The following is a 19,646-nucleotide window of genomic DNA, read 5'->3' on the forward strand; positions in this document are numbered from 1 at the left end:
GCCGAGCGCTGGGGCAGCTCAAGGGCCAGAAATTCCTTATGCTGGGGGGGGTGAGACCCCGGCCTGGGTGTCACAGCCCTGGGGGGGTCAGGGTCAGGGTGACAATGTCCCAACTCATGTCCTGGGTGGTCTTCGAGGGTCCCTCCCCCTCAACCCCTCCCTGATGCAGCGAGCAGAGGTTCTGGGGCTCACGGGGGGTGAATCTCGGGCTCTGGCCCTTGGATTTGGGGGGGGATTTGAGCACAGGGAAGGTCCTGGGGGTGTCACCCCCCCACAGAGTCACAGGGACCCAAGGCGGGAGCTGCTGAACCCCCTGCCAGCAGCAGAATGTCCCTAATTGTCCCTTGTCCCAGGGCGGGGGACACATCGCTCCCCCTACCTTGTCCATCCCACCTCCAACCAGCTTCTCCAAACCTTCCTGGGGGGGACAGAAACTGCCCCCCAGCAACACCCCCCGTCCCACCCCAGGGCGAGGGGCTGGGGGAGGAATGAGGCTGCACCCACGCTTGGAAAAAAAAAAAAAAAAAGACACTTTAATCACACAGTTTTTGAGAGAAATAATCTGGAAAAGGGTTAAAAAGTGGCCGGAGGCAGCAGCAGGGTTGGGGGGGGGGGCTCCAGGTGACACCCCCCGCCCCCCCAGGGAGTGTGACAGGGACATGGGGACAGTCCCAGCCCAGGGCCGGTCCCTTAAAGTGCCAAATTGCTTAAAGCTGGGGGGGGCATGGCCCCACAATCCCGGCTCCTGCCTCGGCCCCACTGTCCCCAGGGCGGGGGGGGATCGTCCCTGTCACCCCCCGAGGGCTATTGCATTGATCCGACATTCAATTCACAAGGACGGTGACACCGCCGGCTCGTTCCTCTTTGGGGGGGTACACCAGCCGGGGGGGGACAGCGTCGCATCCCCCCCCGGCTTCAGGCTTCACTGGGCGCCTTCATAGTTGAGCACGTAGTAGTCGTGGACATACATGAGGACGGCGATGGGCTGCCCGATGATCAGCGACATCCACACGGCCGCGTTCCCGTAGTTCCCCCGCAGGAACTTGGACACGAACCAGGCCAGCGGGATCTGGGGGGGCCGGGGGGCCAGCGTCACCCCCCCAGCTCGCTGGGTCCCCTCCCCGGGGGGACGGGAGGGACGTGGGGCCGGGGCCACGCTCACCTGAGCCGCCATCCCCATGAACGCCCAGAGCCGGAACATCTTCAGGGGGACGCTCACCAGGTACTGGGGGGACACGGGGGGGCTGGTAGGGACTGGGGGGTTCAGGGGGTCCCAGGCAGGGACAGGGCAGGGGGACCCAGACAGGAACTGGGAGGGCCCAGGGGGTCCCAGACAAGGAGTGGGGGGTCCCAGGCATGGACTGGGGGGACCTGGGTAGAGACTGAGAGGTTTAGGGGGGGGGAAGTCTCAGGGGGTCCCAGGCAGGGACAGGGGGGACCCAGACAAGGAGTGGGGGGGCCCGAGTAGAGACTGAGGGGTTTTGGGGATGGGGGGGTCTCAGAGGATCCCAGACAGGGACTGGGGGGGCCCAGACAGGAACTGGGGGGGGCCCAGGGTGTCCCAGGCAGGGACTGGGGAGTCTTGGAGGTTCCTGAATGGGGACTGGGGAGGATCAAAGAGGGTCCCAGGTGGGAACTAGGGGGGCCCGGGGGGGTCCCAGAGAAGGAGTGGGGGGTCCCAGGCATGGACTGAGGGGGGCCAAGTAGAGACTGAGGGGTTGGGGGGGGGGCGGGTCTCAGAAGGTCCCAGGCAGGCATGGGGGGGTCTTGGGGGTCCTGGATGGGGACTGGGGGGGCCTGGGGGTCTCAGAGGGTCCCAGGCAGGGACTGGAGGGTTTTGGGGGTCCCAGGCAGGGACCGGGGCCCCAGGGGATGGGCTGAGGCAGGGGGGTCTCGGAGGGTCTCAGCGGGTCCCAAGCAGAGACTGGGGGGTCTCAAGGGGCCCCAGGCAGGGACTGGGGGTTTTGGGGGTCCCAGGCAGGGACTGGGGGGGGTCTCAGGGGGTCCCAGGCAGGGACTGGGGGGTCTCAGGGGGTCCCAGGCAGGGACTGGGGGGGCACTGACCTCGTGGAAGAAGGCGGACGCCAGGAAAACGGCCGTTTGCGCCGTCCACTTGCTGACCCCCCGCTTGAGCATGGGCTTGTAGAAGTGCCTGGGACACACCCCCCCCTCAGCGGGACCCCCCGGCGGGGACAGTCCCCTCAGGGCGGGGGGGACAGTCCCCTCCTGCCACCCCCCCGTACCTGAGGCACCACTTGTGCACCGGGATGTTCCAGTTCTGCCAGAAATACGTCACCGACTCCGAGTTCCTGGGGACAAAAAGCAGCAAAATGGGTCTCGGGGGGGAAAACCGGCTGCATCCCCACCGTCCCCAACACCGCAGGGACCCCCCCGGAGTGTCCCACACCTGGGGACACCCGTGTCACGCCCCCCTCACCACCAGTCCCTGTAGAACTCGCGGTCCCCGAACTGCATCACTTCAGCCACCACGTTCAGGCAGGAGTGGAAGAACCAGTAGAAGAAGATGAGCCAGATGAGGTGGTTGGGGACCTGGGGGGGACACGGGGGGGACATGAAGCGGGGAACCACCCCCACCCCGAGCATGGGGAGGGACAAGGGGGGTGGGGGGAACTCACGGCCAGTTTCAGGAGCCGCTCGATGATCCGGGAATAGTCCATGTCCTGCAACGCGTCACCCGCTGTCACCCGCTGTCACCCCTGGCCCGGAGCCCCGGCCAGCACGGGCAGAGGGCGGCGGGGGGACAGAGGGACAGGCAGGGACAGGGGGACAAGTGGGGGGACAGGCGGGGGGACAAGTGGAGGACAAGCAGAGGACATGCAGGGGATGGGGGGGACAAGTGGGGGACAAGTTGGGGACAGGCCGGGGACAGGCAGGGCTGTCCCGGGGGGGTGGCACAGCAATGAGCCCCATCCTGGGCCCGGCCACCTCTGCCCCACCAAGGCCAGGCTGGGGGGGGATGCAGGGGGGGCGCTGGAGCTTCTGTGTGTGTGTCCCCCCCAGGCCGACGGTGTCCCCAACCATGGGGGTGTCCCCAACCATGGGGGTGTCCCCAAGCCCGGGGGGGGTCACTCACCCGAAAGGGCTTCATGGAGTTCTGGATCGTCGGCACCATCCACTGCAAGAAGTGGGGGGGGGGCTGCAGATGGGGCCACCCCCAAATTGGGGGGGGGGCCACCCCGACACCCCCCAACCCCCCCGTACCTGCTGGATCAGCCCTACCAGCAGCTGGATGAAGAACAGCTGGAAGAGACACCCCATCATCTCAGGGACCCCCCCAAACATCTCAGGGACCCCCCCCCAATAATTTCCACCCCCCTCCTGCCTCAGGGACCCCCCCGAATCTCAGAATCCCCCCATCATCCCCCCGCCTCAGAGACCCCTGAAATCTCACCAACCCCTTGTCTCAGTGATTCCCCCCCCACATCATCCCTCCTGCCGCGGGGACCCCCCATCACCTCGAGGACCCCCCCAAATCTCAGGGGACACCCCCCAATCATCCCAGGGACCCCCCCGCATCATCTCAACCCCACCCCCCATCATCCCCCCGTCCCCGTTCCTGCTGCCTTTGCTGCGGAACCAGAGGGGCCCCAACCCCAGGAGGACCCCCCAGGACCCCCCCAAACCTCGTGGACCCCCCCGACCCCCCCTCACCATCTCGCAGAGGCGCCGCAGCAGGAAGCGCTTGCGCACGCGGGGGGAGCGCGGGAAGTTCAGCTCGTAGCACAGGGTGGGGGCGAACAGAAAATAGTAGAGATCTGCAAAACGGGGCGGGGGGGGTCACAGCCCCAGGGCGGGGGGGTCACAGCCACAGGGACCCCCCCACGCTGAGCTGGGGGGGGCAGCACTCACTGCGGTAGGTGAGGTTGGCCGGGTAGGTGACGCCGCTCGTCCCCACGTCCCCGTTGGCTTTGCTGGCTGTAGAGGGTGGGGGGAAGGAAGCGTGAGCCCCCCCCGGGGTGTCACCCCCGCTTTGCCAACCCCCCCACCCCGTACCTGCGTCCGCGGCGCCCGGGGGGGGCGTTTTCTGCCCCCTCCTCTCCCGGCACCACCGGTTGACGTCGCGGAAGGAGAAGAGCTTGAGGAAGATGATGGTGTAGATGGCGAGAGCGAAGACGGCGCCGACTGCGGGACACGAACGGGGTTGGCGGGGGGGTCACAGGGTGTCCCCCCCGCTCTGGGGGGACCCCGGCTCCTGTCCCCCCCCTCACCGGGGGTGATGGAGGTGACGGCGAGGACGACGGCGGCCGGGAAGCAGAGGACGAGCAGCAGGTTGAGCGCGTGCAGGGCGGCCCCCGCCCCCTCCGACAGTGACCCCTGGGGACGGGGGGAAATTAGGGGTGGGGGGACACCCCGAAACACGGGGGGACACCCCAAAACCCGGGGGGACACCCCAGCGCTCACCGCTGCCAGGCGGCGCTCCAGGGCCAGGGCCACCAGCGCGAAGACGTTGGACACTGCGGAGAGAGAGGGGAGGGGGGTGACCCCAAAACACCCCCCCAAAGGGCCACCCGTGTCCCCAGGGGGTCGGAGGGTCCCCGGGGGGGTCCCGGGGGGGTCACTCACCGATGATGAGGCAGGGAGACGGCCAGCTGTAGGGGTCTTTGAGGAACAGGGACACCACCTGGATGGGGTCCACCAGGATCCCGTACCTGGGGACGCGGGGGGACAGTGACACCCCCCCCAGACACGTGTGGGGACAGCAACACGCCCAATGTCCCCCCCAAGACCCATCTGAGGACAGTGACACCCCCAGTGTCCCCCCCAACTCTGTGTGGGGACAATGACACCCCCAATGTCCCCCCCCAGCCCTGTATGGGGACAATGAGCCCCATCCAGCCCCATGTGGGGACAGCGACGCCCCAAATGTCCCCCCCAGCCTGTGTGGGGACAGTGACACTCCTGACACCCCCCCAGCCCCATACTGGGACAATGACACCCCCCCAGCCCCATGGGGGACAATGACACCCCCAATATCAACCCCCAGCCCCCTATGGGAACGATGAGCCCCCCCCAGCTCCATGGGGGACAGTGACACCCCAAATGTCCCCCCAGCCCTCTGCAGGGACAATGACACCCCTGACGTCCCCCCCAGCCCCACGCCGGGCACAGGTGGGTGACAGGGGGGGTGACATCGCCCTGTCCCCACCGTGTCCCCCCCCTCACTTGATGAGGTTCTCCAGGAAGAGCCGCGCGTTGCTCAGCACCTGGAGGGGACAAAGAGGTGACAAAGGGGTGACAACCAGCCCCAGGGACCCCCCCGCGTGCCCCGCCCCCGGCCTTGGGGACAGCTCAGGGACGCGGTTGCGTCACCGGTGCCACGAGGCCGCGCAAGGGTTGTGGCACCGTGAGTCACCGGGGCGAGTGGGACAGAGGCCGGTGACACCCAGATGTGGGGACACCGGTGACACGGGTGTCCCCCGCGCCCGCTTCCACCCGCTAGTTCAATTAACGCCACCCCGGGGACCGGCCGCTGGTGACAAAGCCACCCCGGTGGGGGGGTCTGTGTCCCCGGGGGGGGGTCTGTGTCCCTGGGGGGGGGTCAGTGCCACCACCGCGGTGTCCCCGAGTGTCCCCAACTCACCAGCATGACCACACACCAGTTGAGGACCCCCCGGTAGTTGCTGTAGCCGCTGGCCGAGCTCAGCAGGGACTCCTGCACCTTGTGGCACCTGGGGACACAATTTGGGGGGGGGGACACACATGGCAGGGGGTCAATGTGGGGAGGGGGACACCCAGCCAGGGCCACCCTTGGGGACGCAGGGGGGAAAACTGAGGGAAAATGGAGGATTTTGGGGGTGGGGGGGGTGCAGGGAGAACAGGGGGGGGGTGTCTCTGTGCCCCCCCCCCCCCAGGGCTTGGGGACACGATTGTCCCCCCCGGGGAGGGGACAGGGAGGGACAGGGACACGCAGGGTCCAGAGTCCCCGGTGCCGCAGATAAGATATGGGGGTGCGGGGGGGGGGGGAGGGACCGATCCTGGGCCCCCCCCGTGCCCCACGGCGGGGGGGGATAGCACGAGCCCCCTGTCCCCCCGCTTTGTCTGAGGGGGGTCCGGGGGGGTTCGGTGACCTGGATCGGGGTCCCCAGGGGGTGGGACCCCCCCAGGCGGCGGGGACAGGGGGTGACACGGGTGTCCCCGTCCCTCGGGGGACACGGTGGCCCCGGGGGGGGGACGCGGAAGCAGCGGCCGCCCCGGGGAGGCCCCGCGGTGTCGCAAGAGGAACCGGGAGCGGGGGGGGGGACACACGGACACGGGACCGGGACACGGCGGGGGGGGGGGACACAGGGACGAGGGTCCCGGGGACACCGCGGGGGGGGCACCGGGATTCCAGGGGTCACCGAGAACCCTGGCGGGACGCACCGAGGGGACAGCACCGGGGCCGGGGACACCGGGGTCCCGGGGGGGGGCACACCCGGGACCGGGCCGGGGGGGGGTCCCGGGCCCGGCGGGGGGGGGGCGGTCCCGCAGCGGGTCCGTTACCTGAAATCTCCGCCCGGGTCGTGTCCGGAGTCCCCGGCGCTGCCGTCCTGGGCGGGCCCGGGGGGCGGCGGAGCCCCCCCCGCCGCCGGGCCCCCCCCGCGCCGCCGCCGGGCCCCCCCGCCCGCCGCCGCTCCGCGATCGCCCATGGCCGGGCCTGGCCTGGCCGCGCCGCCTCCCGGCCACCGTACCGCGCCCCCCGCCCGCCACGGCCTTTGTAACCTTGGCAACCGCCCCGCCACGCCCCCTCCGCCCCGCCCCGCCAATGGGAGCGGCGGGACTACAACCCCCAGCGGCCCCCGCGGCGCCGTGATGGGCGGTGGAACGGACCAATGGTGAGGCGGGTTGGGGAGAGGTGAGCCAATGGAGGGGTGGGGTGGGGCGGTGCTGGCCAATGGGAGGGCGGAGGTGGGGCCAAGGGGGCTGTGGGGGTGCAATGGGGGTGGGAGTGTAAGGGGGGACATGGGGGGGTTGCAATGGGGGTGGGTGTCGGGGGGTGTAAGAGGGGACCACAGTGGGGGGGATCACGGGCTGGGGGTGTAATGGGGGCAAAGGGCATGGGGGGGCTGGGCAGGTATGGGGGTGTATATGGGGGTGTATATGGTGTCCCCCCTCAGGACCCCACACCCAACCCCATGTCCCCCCGGGACCCCCAACCCCCCTCATCCCCCAGGACCCCCCACCCAGCCCCATGTCCCCCTGGCATCCCTCACCCACCCCACCGTCCCCCCAAGACCCCCAACCTCCCCGTCATCCCCCCAGGACCCCCCACCCAACCCAATGTCCCCCGGGACCCCCGACCTCCGTGTCCCCCCCAGGACTCCCCACTTCTGTGTCCCCCAGGACCCCCAACCCCATCATCCCCCCACGACCCCCCACCAGCCCCAGTGCCCCCCCAGGACCCCCCCCATGCCCTGGGGTGCTGGGGGGGTGATGCCACCACCCTGTCTGGGGTGGTCACTGTCACCAGCCTGCGGTCCCCTGGTGGGGGGGCTTCCAATAAAGGTTCTTTTCGAGGTGTCTCTGTGCAGCCCCCCCAGTTTTGGGGGTGGGGGTGGGTCCCTTGTCCCATCCCACCACCGTTGTCCCTCCCCACAGAGGAGGACAGCGCTGTGTCTGCAAGAACGCTTTATTGGGGGGGTGGGGGTCTGTTCTGCTCCCATCAGCCCCGGGGGCAGCTCATTTGCATGCAATTTGCATGGCTTTGAGGACCACGGTGTCCTGCCCCACCGCCCCGTCCCCACAGCTCTTCTGGTTGTGCCCCTTGTCTGGGGGGACCCTGGCGGGGTGGCAGCAGGGGTGAGCCCCCCCAGAAGTCCCCCAGGAACCCCCCCGGCTCAGTCCAGGGCCCGGAAGGTGAGCAAGGGCGGAGTCTCGGGCATCAGGATGAAGCGGAAGACGGTGCGGATGTCCTCGGTGGACACCGCCTCCACCGTGAAGTTGCGCAGGACCTGGTGGAACCGAGGCATTGGGTCAGGCCAAGACACCAGGTGAAGCCAAGACATCATTGGGTCCAGCCAAGATGTTGGTTTGAGCCAAGACATTGGGTCAAGCCAAGATATCAATGCGTCAAGCCAAGTCGTCTTTGGGTGGAGTCAAGATATTGAGTCAAACCAAGATGTCGTTGAGTCAAGCCAAGACATTGTTGGGTCAAACCAAGAAGTCATTAAGTCAAGCCAAGAGATTAGGTCAAGCCAAGATGTTGGTCAAGCTAAGATATTGTTAGGTCAGACCAAGACACTAGGCCAAGTCAAGACGTCGTTGGGTCAAGCCAAGAGATTGGGTCAAGCCAAGACATCGTTGCATCAAGCCAAGATGTCATTAGGTCAAGCCAAGATGCTTGGTGAAGCCAAGATATTGTTGGGTCAAGTCAAGACATTTGGCCAAGCCAAGAGATTGGATCAAGCCAAGGTGTCATTTGGTCAAGCCAAGACGTCACTGCATCAAGCCAAGCCGTCACTGGGTCAAGCCAAGATGCCACTCGGTCAAGACACCGGGTCAAACCGAATTGTTATCGGGTTGAGCCAAGACACTGTTGGGTCAAGCCAACTCAACATCGGGTCAAGCCAAGACATCGTTGGGTCAAGCCAATTCAACACTGGGTCAAGCCAAGAGGTTGCAGCCAAGCCAACCCAACCACAGGGTGTCCGAGGCCCCCCAGCCCCTGAGGGGGTCCCGTGCAGGGGGGTCCCCACTCACGTGCACGAGGAAGAGCAGCATCTCGGCCTCGGCCAGGCGGCGGCCGATGCACTGGCGGGCGCCGAAGCCGAAGGCCAAGGCACGAAAACTGGTGTCGTCCTTGCCCAGCCAGCGCGCCGGGTCGTAGCGCTCGGGGTGGGGGAACACCTGGGGGCTGCGGCCCATGGCGTACAGCGCCACCTGGCACAGCGTCTGCGGGGGGCGGGGGGGTGAGCGCCGGGACGCCCCCCCCGTGTCCCCCCGTGTCCCCCCGCGCCCCCGCGCTCACCCCCGCCGGCACGCGGTAGTTGTGCAGCACCACGTCGGTGGCCGGGTAGCGCTGGACCGTGATCCCCACCGGGTACAGCCTGCGGGGGGGTTGGGGGGTGCCCAAGGGGTGACACCCCCACAGTGTCCCCAGTACCCAGATTCCGGTGCTTCCCCTCCCAGTGCCCCCCAGTCCCCAGACTCCAATGCTCCCCAGTCTCTCCCAGTCCTCCCATTCCCCCCCAGTCCCCAGACTCCAGTGCCCCCCATTCCCCCCACTCCCCCCATTCCCCCGTTCCCCCATTCCCCCACTCCCCCCTTCCCCCATTGCCCCCCACTCCCCCACTGCCCCCACTCCCCCTCTCCTCCCCATTCCCCTGTTGCCCCCCTCTCCCCCATTCCCCCCATTCCCCCCATTCCCCCATTCCCCCATTGCCCCCCTCTCCCCCATCCCCCCCATTGCCCCATTCCCCCGCTCCCCCATTGCCCCCCACTCCCCCGCCCCCCCATCCCCCCCATCCCCCCCACTCCCCCACTCCCCCATTCCCCCATGCCACCCACTTCCCCATCCCCCCCATTGCCCCCCATTCTCCCATTCCCCCACTCCCCCATCCCTCCCATCCCCCCCATCCCCCCATTCCCCCCCACTCCCCCATTCCCCCATCCCCCCCATTGCCCCCCATTCTCCCATTCCCCCACCCCCCCATCTCCCCCATTGCCCCCCTCTCCCCCATTCTCCCATTGCCCCCCCATCCCCCCCACTCCCCCACTCCCCCACCCCCCCACCCCCCCATTCTCCCATTGCCCCATCCCCCCGTCCCCCCCCCCACCGCAGCGTCTCTTTCACGGCCGCGCGCAGCAGCGGGAGCGCGCCCAGCAGCTCGTGCAGGGGGGGCGCCCCCCCCGGCCCCCCCTCGGCCGCGCGCAGCTCCGCCCGCAGCGCGCGCTGCACCCCCGGGTTCCGGCCCAGCTCGAACAGCGTGAACAGCAGCGGCATGGCCGTCTGGGGGCGGCAGAACCGCCCTGAGCCCCGGGACCCCCGACCCCGGGCCTGACCCCCCGGGCCTGACCCCCCCGACCCCCCGGGACTGACCCCCCGGGACTGACCCCCCCCCGACCCCGGGACTGACCCCCCCGACCCCCCGGGACTGACCCCCCACTGACCCCGGGACTGACCCCCCCCGACCCCCGGGCCTGACCCCCCGGGACTGACCCCCCCCGACCCCGGGCCTGACCCCCCGGGCCTGACCCCCCCGACCCCCCGGGACTGACCCCCCACGGACCCCCCGGGCCTGACCCCCCGGGCCTGACCCCCCCCGACCCCCCCCCGACCCCGGGCCTGACCCCCCGGGCCTGACCCCCCCCCGACCCCCCGGGACTGACCCCCCACGGACCCCCCGGGCCTGACCCCCCGGGACTGACCCCCCCCCCGACCCCGGGACTGACCCCCCGGGCCTGACCCCCCCCCGACCCCGGACCGACCCCACCACTGACCCCCGTGGGACCCCCCCGGGACCCCTACCCTGCCCCCCCCAGGACCCCCACTCTGACTCCGCGCCCTCCAACCCAGTATCTCCCCATCCCCACACCCCCAGAAGGCCCCCCCGGGACCCCCCCATGACACCCGAATCCCCCCCTAATGTCACCCCACAAAGGGGGGTGTCCCAGAGGGTGGGGGGCCCCTCCAAGTGGGGGTCCGGCAGGGTGGGGGCTCCCTATAGGGGGGGGGGTCTCGCAGAGGGGTGTCCTGCAAGGTTGGGGCATCCAGAGGGGTAGGGGGGGGTCCCGCAGAATGGGGGGGGAAACTCCGGGTGGGGGTCCCACAGAATGGGGGGTGCCCCTGCATGTGGGGTCCTGCAGAATGGGGGAGTCCCTCAGGGTGGGGGTCCCAAAGAATGGGGGGGGGGTCCCAGAGAATGGGGGGGTCCCTCAGGGTGGGGGTCCCCCCCGTCCCCCCCCGCCCTATAACACGCTGCCCCCCCATAATGCCACCCTACCCCCCAGCCCCCCAAATCCCCCCATCCCCACAAGACCCCCCAGGACCCCGTGCCCCCCCGTGCCCCCCCCGGCGCACGCACCGTGTCGACCCCCCCGGCGGTGAACTCGGTGACATTGGCCTTGATGGCGTCGAGCGGCAGCTGCCCCTGGAGCAGCAGCTCGGCCAGGAGCCCCCCGGCCCCCCCCGCGCCCCCCCGGCAGAACTCGCGGTAGATGCGCTGGATGCTCTCGTCCGCTGCGGGGGGGGGACGCTCAGCACCCCCGAAACGGACCCCATGGAGGTCACGCGGGGGGGGGGGGGCACCCCGCGGGGGGGTCACAGGAGGCGCCCCCACAACATGTTGGGGGGTCACACGGGGTGGGGGGCACCCCAGGATCCCCCCCCCCGCCAGACTCCAGAGCCCCCCAGTCCTCCCAGTCCCACACTCCAGTGCCCCCCAGTCCCCCCAGTCCCCAGACTCCGGTGCCCTCCATGCCCCCCCAGTCCCCCCCATCCGTTCCAGTCCCCCCCAGTCCCCAGGCTCCAGTGCCCCCCAGTCCCTCCCAGTCCCCCCCAGTCCCCCCAGTTCCCCCAGTCCCTCCCAGGAACGCTCCCCGCCCCGTTTCTGCCCCCTGGAGGTCACGCAGGGTGGGGGGGACCCCGCGGGGGTGTCACAGGAGCCCCCCCCATGTTAGAAGGTCTCACAGGGTGGGGGGCACCCCAGGAGCGCCCCCCCCGCCCCGCCCCGTTCCTGCACCCGCCGTGTTGGGGCGATGTGGGTTGGGGGGTCCCGCAAAGCGGGGTGTCCCAGAGGGTGGGGGTCCCACAGGGTGGGGGTTCCCCCGCGTGCCCCCCGGTGTGTGCCCCCCGTGTGTGTGTCCCCGCGTGTCCCCCGTGTGTGTGTCCCCCCCCGTGTGTGTGTGTGTCCGTGTGTGCGTCCCCGTGTGTATGTCCCCGCGTGTCTCCCGGTGTGCCCCCCCGTGTGTGCCTCCCCGTGCGTGCCCCGCCGTGTGTGTGTCCCCCGGTGTCCCCCGTGTCCCGTGTCCCGTGTCCCCCGTGTCCCGTGTCCCCTCGTGTACCCCGGTGTCCCCCGTGTCCCGTGTCCCGTGCCCCATGTCCCGTGTGCGTGTCCCCCGTGTCCCGTGTCCCGTGTCCCCCGTGTCCCGTGTCCCCCCGTGTCCCCCGGTGTCCCCCGTGTCCCGTGCCCCGTGTCCCGTGTCCCGTGTCCCCCCGTGTCCCCGGTGTCCCCCGGTGTCCCCCGTGTCCCGTGCCCCGTGTCCCGTGTCCCGTGTCCCGTGTCCCCCCGTGTCCCCCGGTGTCCCCCGTGTCCCGTGCCCCGTGTCCCGTGTCCCGTGTCCCGTGTCCCCCGGTGTCCCCCGTGTCCCGTGCCCCGCGCCCCGTGTCCGTGTCCCCCGGTGTCCCCCGTGCCCCGTGCCCCGCGCCCCGTGTCCCGTGTCCCCCCGTGTCCCCCGGCGTCCCCCGTGTCCCGTGTCCCGTGTCCCGTGTCCCCCGGTGTCCCCCGTGCCCCGTGTCCCGTGTCCCGTGTCCCCCGGTGTCCCCCGTGTCCCGTGTCCCGTGTCCCCCGGTGTCCCCCGTGCCCCGTGTCCCGTGTCCCGTGTCCCCCGGCGTCCCCCGTGTCCCGTGTCCCGTGTCCCCCCGTGTCCCCCGGTGTCCCCCGTGCCCCGTGTCCCGTGTCCCGTGTCCCCCGGTGTCCCCCGCGCCCCGTGTCCCGTGTCCCCCGGTGTCCCCCGTGTCCCGTGCCCCGCGCCCCGCGCCCCGTGTCCCGCACCGTGCTGGAAGATGGTGTCCCAGGCGCGCAGGTGCTCCCTCCAGAGCGGGGGGTGCAGGCGGCGCAGCAGCGGGGGTGGCAGGAACAGCAGCGGCAGCGTCGTGCGCAGCATCGTCTCCACGGCCGCGATGAAGCGCTGGGCGCCCCCCGCCGCGCCCCCCCCCAGCAGCCCCAGCCGCTGCCCGTACAGCGCGTACGTGCTGGCTGGGGGGGGCGGCCGTCACCCCGCGCTGAGCCCTGCGCCCGCGGGCCCCCCATCCCCTGGGGGTCACACCCTGTGTCCCCCCCACACTGAGCCCTCGGTCCCGCTGGCCCCACATCCCCTGGGGTCCCGCTGCGCCCCCCCCCCGCCATCCCCTGAGCATCACACCTTGTGTGTGTCCCCCCCACTGAGCCCTGCACCCCACGGGCCCCCACATCCCCTGGGGGTCACACCCTGTCACCCCCCCACACTGAGCCCTGGGTCCTGCTGGCCCCACATCCCCTGGGGGTCACACCTTGTGTCCCCCCACACTGAGCCCTGGGTCCCGCTGTCCCCCCACACCCCCTGGGGTCACGCCTTGTGTCCCCCCACACATCGCCTGGGGGTCACACCCTGTGTCCCCCCCATACTGACCCCTGCACCCCGCTGGCCCCCCACACATCGCCTGGGGGGTCACACCTTGTGTCCCCCCCCACACTGACCTCTGGGGTCCCGCTGTCCCCCCACATGCCCTGGGGATCCCACTTTGTCACCCCGCCCCCAGACTGTGTCCCCTGGGGTCCCGCTTTCCCCCCCCATTCCCCTGAGTCCCACCTTGTGTCCCCCCCATTCCATCCCCTGGGGGTCCCACTGTCCCCCCGCTCCCATCCCATTGTCCCCATCCCCGGGGGTTCTGAGTTTCCCACTCGTGACACCCCCACCTTGTCCCCTGGGATCCTGGGGGTCCCACCTTGTCCCCCCCCCCCTCCATCCCCCAGGGTCCTGGGGGTCCCACTTTGTCACCCCCCCAAGCACAATGTCCCTTGGGGGTCCCACTGTCCCCCCACCTGGGGTTCTGGGTGTCCCACTTGTCACCCCCCATCCCTGTCCCTTGGGGTCCCACTGTGTCCCCCCTCGCCATCCACTGGGGTCCTGGGGGTCCCACTGCCCCCCCCCCCATCCCATTGTCCCCAGGTGGGGAAGTTTTGGGTGGGGGTCTCAGGAGGGGGGGTCCAAGTGCTGGGTCAGGGGTCTGGGTGGGGGTCCCAGGTGAGGATTCCAGGGGGTTCCCAGGTGGGGGTCCCGGGTGGGGGTCTGGGTGGCGGTCCTGGGGGGTGGTCCCAGGAATGGTCATGGGTGGGGGCCCCGGGTGGGGGGTCCCGAGGAGGGGTCCCAGGTAGGGGTCCCTGGTGGGGGGGTCTTGAGCAGGGATCCTGGGCAGGGGTCCTGGGTGGGGGGTCCCGACCGAGGGGGTCCTGGGTGGGGATCCCAGGTCGGGGTCTGGGTGGGGGTCCCGGGCAGGGGTCCCAAGGCGGGGTCCAAGTGGGGATGCTGTGTCGGGGGTCTTGGGTGGTGATCCCAGTTGGGGGTCCCGGGGTGTGTCCCGCGCCCCCCACGCACCCTCGAGGGTGAAGCGGAAGAGCAGGGGGTGCAGGTCGAGGGTCAGGGCCCCCCCGGGGGCGTCGCGCACACGGAGCCTCATGGCGGCGGCGAAGTCACGGGCGACGGCGTCGAGCAGCGGCAGGAACTTGCGGGTCCCGGCCGGGCTCAGCACCTCGCGGTTCAGCGCCAGCCGCGCCGCGCGCCACGCGGGGCCGTTCCTGGGGTGTGGGCACCGGGGCTGCACGGGCTGCACGGGCTGCACGGGCTGCAGGGGCTGCAGGGGCGGCCTGCACTGCCTGTGCTGCCTGCATGTGCTGCCCGTGCTGCCTGCACTGCCCGTGCTGCCTGCGCTGCCTGCGCTGCCTGTGCTGCCTGTGCTGCCTGTGCTGCCTGCACTGCCTGTGCTGCCTGTGCTGCCTGCACTGCCTGCACTGCCTGCGCTGCCTGCGCTGCCTGTGCTGCCTGTGCTGCCTGTGCTGCCTGCACTGCCTGTGCTGCCCGTGCTGCCTGTGCTGCCCGTGCTGCCTGTGCTGCCTGTGCTGCCTGCCCGTGCTGCCTGCACTGCCTGTGCTGCCTGCACTGCCTGCCTGTGCTGCCTGCGCTGCCTGCACTGCCTGTGCTGCCTGCACTGCCTGCCTGTGCTGCCTGCGCTGCCTGTGCTGCCTGCACTGCCTGTGCTGCCTGTGCTGCCTGCACTGCCTGTGCTGCCTGCACTGCCTGCCTGTGCTGCCTGCACTGCCTGTGCTGCCTGCACTGCCTGCCTGTGCTGCCTGCACTGCCTGTGCTGCCTGTGCTGCCTGTGCTGCCTGTGCTGCCTGCACTGCCTGTGCTGCCTGTGCTGCCTGCGCTGCCTGTGCTGCCTGCACTGCCTGTGCTGCCTGCACTGCCTGTGCTGCCTGTGCTGCCTGTGCTGCCTGCACTGCCTGTGCTGCCTGCATTGCCTGCAACAGCTGCGCTGCCTGCGTGGGCTGCCATGTGCTGCCCGCACTGCCTGCGCTGCCTGCAGCGGCTGTGCTGCCTGCACAGGCCGCCTGTGCTGTGCTGCCTGCAATGGCTGTGCTGCCTGCACAGGCTGCCCGTGCTGTGCTGCCTGCAGTGGTTGTGCTGCCTGCACAGGCTGCCCGTGCTGCCCGTGCTGCCTGTGCCCCCCACACCCCCCAGGCCCCCCCAGCTCTGCCCCGCACCCCCTCATCTCACCCCTCAGTCTCCCATGGTGCCCCCGCTGTGTCCCCATGTTCCTCCCATGTCCCCGCCGTGCCCCCATGGTGTCCCCATGTCCCCCATGGTGTCCCCATGTCCCCCCCGTGTCCTCCATGGTGTTCCCATGTCCCCCATGGTTTCCTCCCCGTGTCCCCCATGGTGTCCCCATGTCCCCCATGGTGTCCCCATGTCCCCCCCGTGTCCTCCATGGTGTTCCCATGTCCCCCATGGTTTCCTCCCCGTGTCCCCCATGGTGTCCCCATGTCCCCCATGGTGTCCCCATGTCCCCGCCGTGTCCTCCATGGTGTTCCCATGTCCCCCATGGTTTCCTCCCTGTGTTCCCCATGGTGTCCCCATGTCCCCCCCGTGTTCCCCATGGTGTCCCCATGTCCCCCATGGTTTCCCCCTCGTGTCCCCCATGGTGTCCCCCGTGTCCCCCATGTCTCCCATGTCCCCCATGTCCCCATGTCCCCCATGTCCTCCATGTCCCCCATGTCCCCCCCGTGTCCCCCATGGTGTCCCCCCCACGGTGTCCCCCGCTCACAGCAGGAAGAGCCCGCAGGGCTGGTTGCGCAGCTGCCGGTGGGCGCTCCAGGCCTCGATGCCCCTGCGGCGCGGGAACGGCCCCTCCGCCCGCAGCAGCTGCGCCGCGTCCCGCGGGAGCAGCACGTTCACGCACTGCGAGCTGCCCACGCGCTCCCTGCGACACGGGCGTCAGGGGACGCCCCCACACACGCACCCCCCGCCCCGCGCGCACCCATCGGCCAGAACCATCCACGCGTGGGGGCGCCGCCAGGGGGGTGGGGACAACCCAGCCCTGGGGAGGTGACACCTACGGGGGGTGGGATGGGGTCAACTGGGGGCACCCAAAGAAGAGGGTCCTGACACCATGGGGGTGGCGAGGATGGGATGGGGTCAACTGGGAGCACCCGAAGAAGAGGGTCCTGACACCATGGGGGTGGCGAGGATGGGATGGGGTCAACTGGGGGCACCCAAAGAAGAAGGTCCTGACACCATGGGGGTGGCGAGGATGGGATGGGGTCAACTGGGAGCACCCAACCAAGAGGAGGTGACACCCTGGGGGTGCTGGGACCCCCCAAGATGGGATGGGGTCAACCAGGACCACTCAACCAAGGGGGTCCTGTCATTCTGGGGGATACTGGAATGGGATGGGGTCAACTGGGAGCACCCAACCAAGAGGAGGTGACACCCTGGGGGTGCCGAGGGTGGGATGGGGTCAATGAAGACCACCCAGCCAAGAGGAGGTGACACCTTGGGGGACACTGGGGTGGGACAGGGTCAACTGGGACCACCCACCCGGGTGGGGTGACACCCTGAGGGTGCTGGGACCCCCCAAGATGGGATGGGGTCAACCAGGACCACTCAACCCAGGGGGTCCTGCCACCTTGGGGGTCCCTGGATAGGATGGGGACAACTGGGACCAACCAACCAAGGGGGTCCTGCCACCTTGGGGGTCCCTGGATGGGATGGGGTCAACTGGGACCAACCAACCAAGGAGGTCCTGTCATTCTGGGGGATACTGGAATGGGATGGGGTCAACTGGGACCACCCAGCCAAGGGGGTCCAGACACTCTGGGGGTCATGGGGATGGGATGGGGTCAATGGGGACCACCCAGCCAAGAGGGATTCTGCCACCCTGGGGGTCCCTGGATGAGATGGGACAACCGGGACCACCCCACCAAGGGGGTCGTGCCACCCTGGGGGTCCCCAGGGCCGGAAGGGGCTCCCCCCTCTTCTCCGGGCCCCCCCAAACCTGTAGACGGGCCCGAGGCGCCGGAACCCGCCCTCCATGCGCAGGTGGAAGTCCTGGAAGCCGCCGGCGCGCCAGACGCGGTACAGGTTGAGCCAGCGGTTGCGCCCGTCGCACGGAATCGCCTCGAAGGGACGAGTGGCCGTGGGGACCCCCCCGGGGACCCCCTCGGGGACCCCCCCCGAGCTCAGCGCCCGCCGCCCCCCCGCCCAGCCCCGCATGCTCGGGGGTTCGCGGCTGCGGAGCCGCCGGCGCCGCTTTTATGGCCAAGGCCAAGGCCGCGCCGTGACGTGGGCGCGGGGACGCGTGGGGCCCCGGGGACGGGGGACGGGGGGACACGGGCAGCGACCCCTGCAGGGCTGCGGACACACCGCCCCACAGCACCCAGACCCACAGCACCCACAGCACCCGGACCCACAGCACCCACAGCACCCGGACCCACAGCACCCGGACCCACAGCATCAACAGCACCCAGACCCACAGCACCCGGACCCACAGCACCCGGACACACCGCCCCACAGCACCCGGACCCACAGCACCCACAGCACCCGGACCCACAGCACCCAGACCCACAGCACCCACAGCACCCGGACCCACCGCCCCACAGCACCCGGACCCACAGCACCCGGACCCACAGCACCCACAGCACCCGAACCCACAGCACCCGGACCCACAGCACCCACAGCACGCAGACCCACAGCACCCGGACCCACAGCACCCGGACACACCGCCCCACAGCACCCGGACCCACAGCACCCACAGCACCCGAACCCACAGCACCCGGACCCACAGCACCCACAGCACGCAGACCCACAACACCCGGACCCACAGCACCCGAACCCACAGCACCCGGACCCACAGCACCCACAGCACCCGAACCCACAGCACCCGGACCCACAGCACCCACAGCACGCAGACCCACAACACCCGGACCCACAGCACCCGGACACACCGCCCCACAGCACCCGGACCCACAGCACCCACAGCACCCAGACCCACACTACCCACAGCACCTGGACCCACTGCCCCACAGCACCCTGACACGCAGCACCCAGACCCACTGCACCCTGACCCACCGCCCCACAACATCCTGACCCACAGCACCCAGCCGCACAGCACCCACAGCACTCTGACCCACAGCACCCCATGGTACCCTGACCCACATCAGCCAGCCCCATGGCAGCTTTACCCACAGTGCCCACAGCACCCTGACCCATAGCACCCTGACCCACGGCACCGCACAGAACCCTGACCCACACATCCAGCCCCATGGCACCCCGCACCCCCAGCCCCACACCCCCTGACCCACAGCCCCCAGCCCCACAGCCCCCTGACCCACAGCCCCCTGACCCACAGCACCCCGCCCCACAGCCCCCAGCCCCGCAGCCCCCTGACCCACAGCCCCCAGCCCCACAGCCCCCAGCCCCACAGCCCCCTGACCCACAGCCCCCAGCCCCACAGCCCCCTGACCCACAGCCCCCTGACCCACAGCCCACCCCCCAACCCCCCCCCCCCAGGGCCAGGGTGGTCCCTGCTATGGGGCAGCCCCACGGTGGGGGTGGGGCGGTGGGGGGGATCTGCCCCCCCTCCCCGTTCCTCACACTGGAGATGCCGGGGCTAAAAATAGGGGGGTCAGGGGGGGTCAGGGTCCTGCTGCTATTTCTGGGGCGCGCGGCCCTGACGGGGGGGACGGGGGAACTGCCTGTGCTGTGGGGGGGGGCTGTGGGGCTGCGGGCTGTGGGGCTGTGTCCTGTGGGTCAGGGTGCTATGGGTCAGGGGGCTGTGGGGCGGGGGGCTGTGGGGCTGGGGGCTGTGGGTCAGGGGGCTGTGGGGCTGGCTGCTGTGGGTCAGGGTGCTGTGGGGCTGTGTCCTGTGGGTCAGGGGGCTGTGGGGCTGGGGGCTGTGGGGCTGGGGGCTGTGGGGCTGGTTGCTGTGGGTCAGGGTGCTGTGGGGCTGTGTCCTGTGGGTCAGGGGGCTGTGGGGCAGGGGGCTGTGGGGCTGGTTGCTGTGGGTCAGGGTGCTGTGGGGCTGTGTCCTGTGGGTCAGGGGGCTGTGGGGCTGGGTGCTGTGGGGCTGGGTGCTGTGGGGCTGGGGGCTGTGGGTCAGGGTGCTATAGGGAATGCAGGGGGTGGGGCAGATACATGTACATATATAAGAGGCATATATGTGTATATATATGGGGTATATGTGTGTATATATATATGGGTCACATGTACTTGGGGTATTGTGTATATATGTGGTATATATATATATATAGGGTATATATACATGTATATGGGGTATATGTACATATATACGGGGTGTGTGTATATATATATATGGGGTACTATGTGAATATATATGGGGTACTGTGTGAATATATATGGAGTATATGTATATATATGGGGTACTATGTATATAT

The 19,646-nt window shown here is 69.7% G+C and overlaps 2 protein-coding genes across 2 annotated transcripts; both read right to left on the reverse strand.

The window, feature by feature from the left end:
- Positions 1-532: 532 nt before the first annotated feature.
- Positions 533-6,672, reverse strand: DGAT1 (diacylglycerol O-acyltransferase 1). The gene is made up of 17 exons (XM_065628443.1): positions 6,502-6,672; positions 5,603-5,690; positions 5,185-5,225; positions 4,585-4,670; positions 4,423-4,475; positions 4,230-4,335; positions 4,015-4,143; positions 3,871-3,936; positions 3,673-3,776; positions 3,223-3,261; positions 3,095-3,136; positions 2,637-2,681; positions 2,438-2,550; positions 2,244-2,309; positions 2,065-2,152; positions 1,163-1,225; positions 533-1,069 (listed from the first exon to the last, which is right to left on the reverse strand). Exons 1-17 carry the CDS (start codon positions 6,645-6,647, stop codon positions 923-925), a joined length of 1,422 nt encoding a protein of 473 aa, XP_065484515.1. The 5' UTR covers positions 6,648-6,672; the 3' UTR covers positions 533-922.
- Positions 6,673-7,835: 1,163 nt separating this feature from the next.
- Positions 7,836-17,466, reverse strand: LOC135985062 (cytochrome P450 11B, mitochondrial-like). The gene is made up of 9 exons (XM_065627982.1): positions 17,249-17,466; positions 16,019-16,174; positions 14,293-14,492; positions 12,711-12,914; positions 11,022-11,176; positions 9,774-9,946; positions 8,966-9,044; positions 8,698-8,889; positions 7,836-7,949 (listed from the first exon to the last, which is right to left on the reverse strand). Exons 1-9 carry the CDS (start codon positions 17,464-17,466, stop codon positions 7,836-7,838), a joined length of 1,491 nt encoding a protein of 496 aa, XP_065484054.1.
- Positions 17,467-19,646: the final 2,180 nt, after the last annotated feature.

The sequence above is a fragment of the Caloenas nicobarica genome, chromosome 2 (assembly GCF_036013445.1).
Source record: "Caloenas nicobarica isolate bCalNic1 chromosome 2, bCalNic1.hap1, whole genome shotgun sequence".
Taxonomy (NCBI): Eukaryota; Metazoa; Chordata; class Aves; order Columbiformes; family Columbidae; genus Caloenas; species Caloenas nicobarica.

Bases quoted from the DNA above. Each gene is read 5' to 3' on its own strand.
- LOC135985062 (XM_065627982.1), bottom strand. From the start codon at position 17,466: ATGCGGGGCTGGGCGGGGGGGCGGCGGGCGCTGAGCTCGGGGGGGGTC. The intron at 11,177-12,710 runs GTGCGGGACACG...CCCCCCCCGCAG, and splicing joins GGACACCATCTTCCAGCACG to CGGACGAGAGCATCCAGCGC. The intron at 8,890-8,965 runs GTGAGCGCGGGG...CGCCCCCCGCAG, and splicing joins ACTACCGCGTGCCGGCGGGG to ACGCTGTGCCAGGTGGCGCT.
- DGAT1 (XM_065628443.1), bottom strand. From the start codon at position 6,647: ATGGGCGATCGCGGAGCGGCGGCGGGCGGGGGGGCCCGGCGGCGGCGC. The intron at 4,476-4,584 runs GTGAGTGACCCC...CTCTCTCCGCAG, and splicing joins GTCTCCCTGCCTCATCATCG to TGTCCAACGTCTTCGCGCTG. The intron at 2,310-2,437 runs GTGAGGGGGGCG...TTTTGTCCCCAG, and splicing joins GAGTTCTACAGGGACTGGTG to GAACTCGGAGTCGGTGACGT.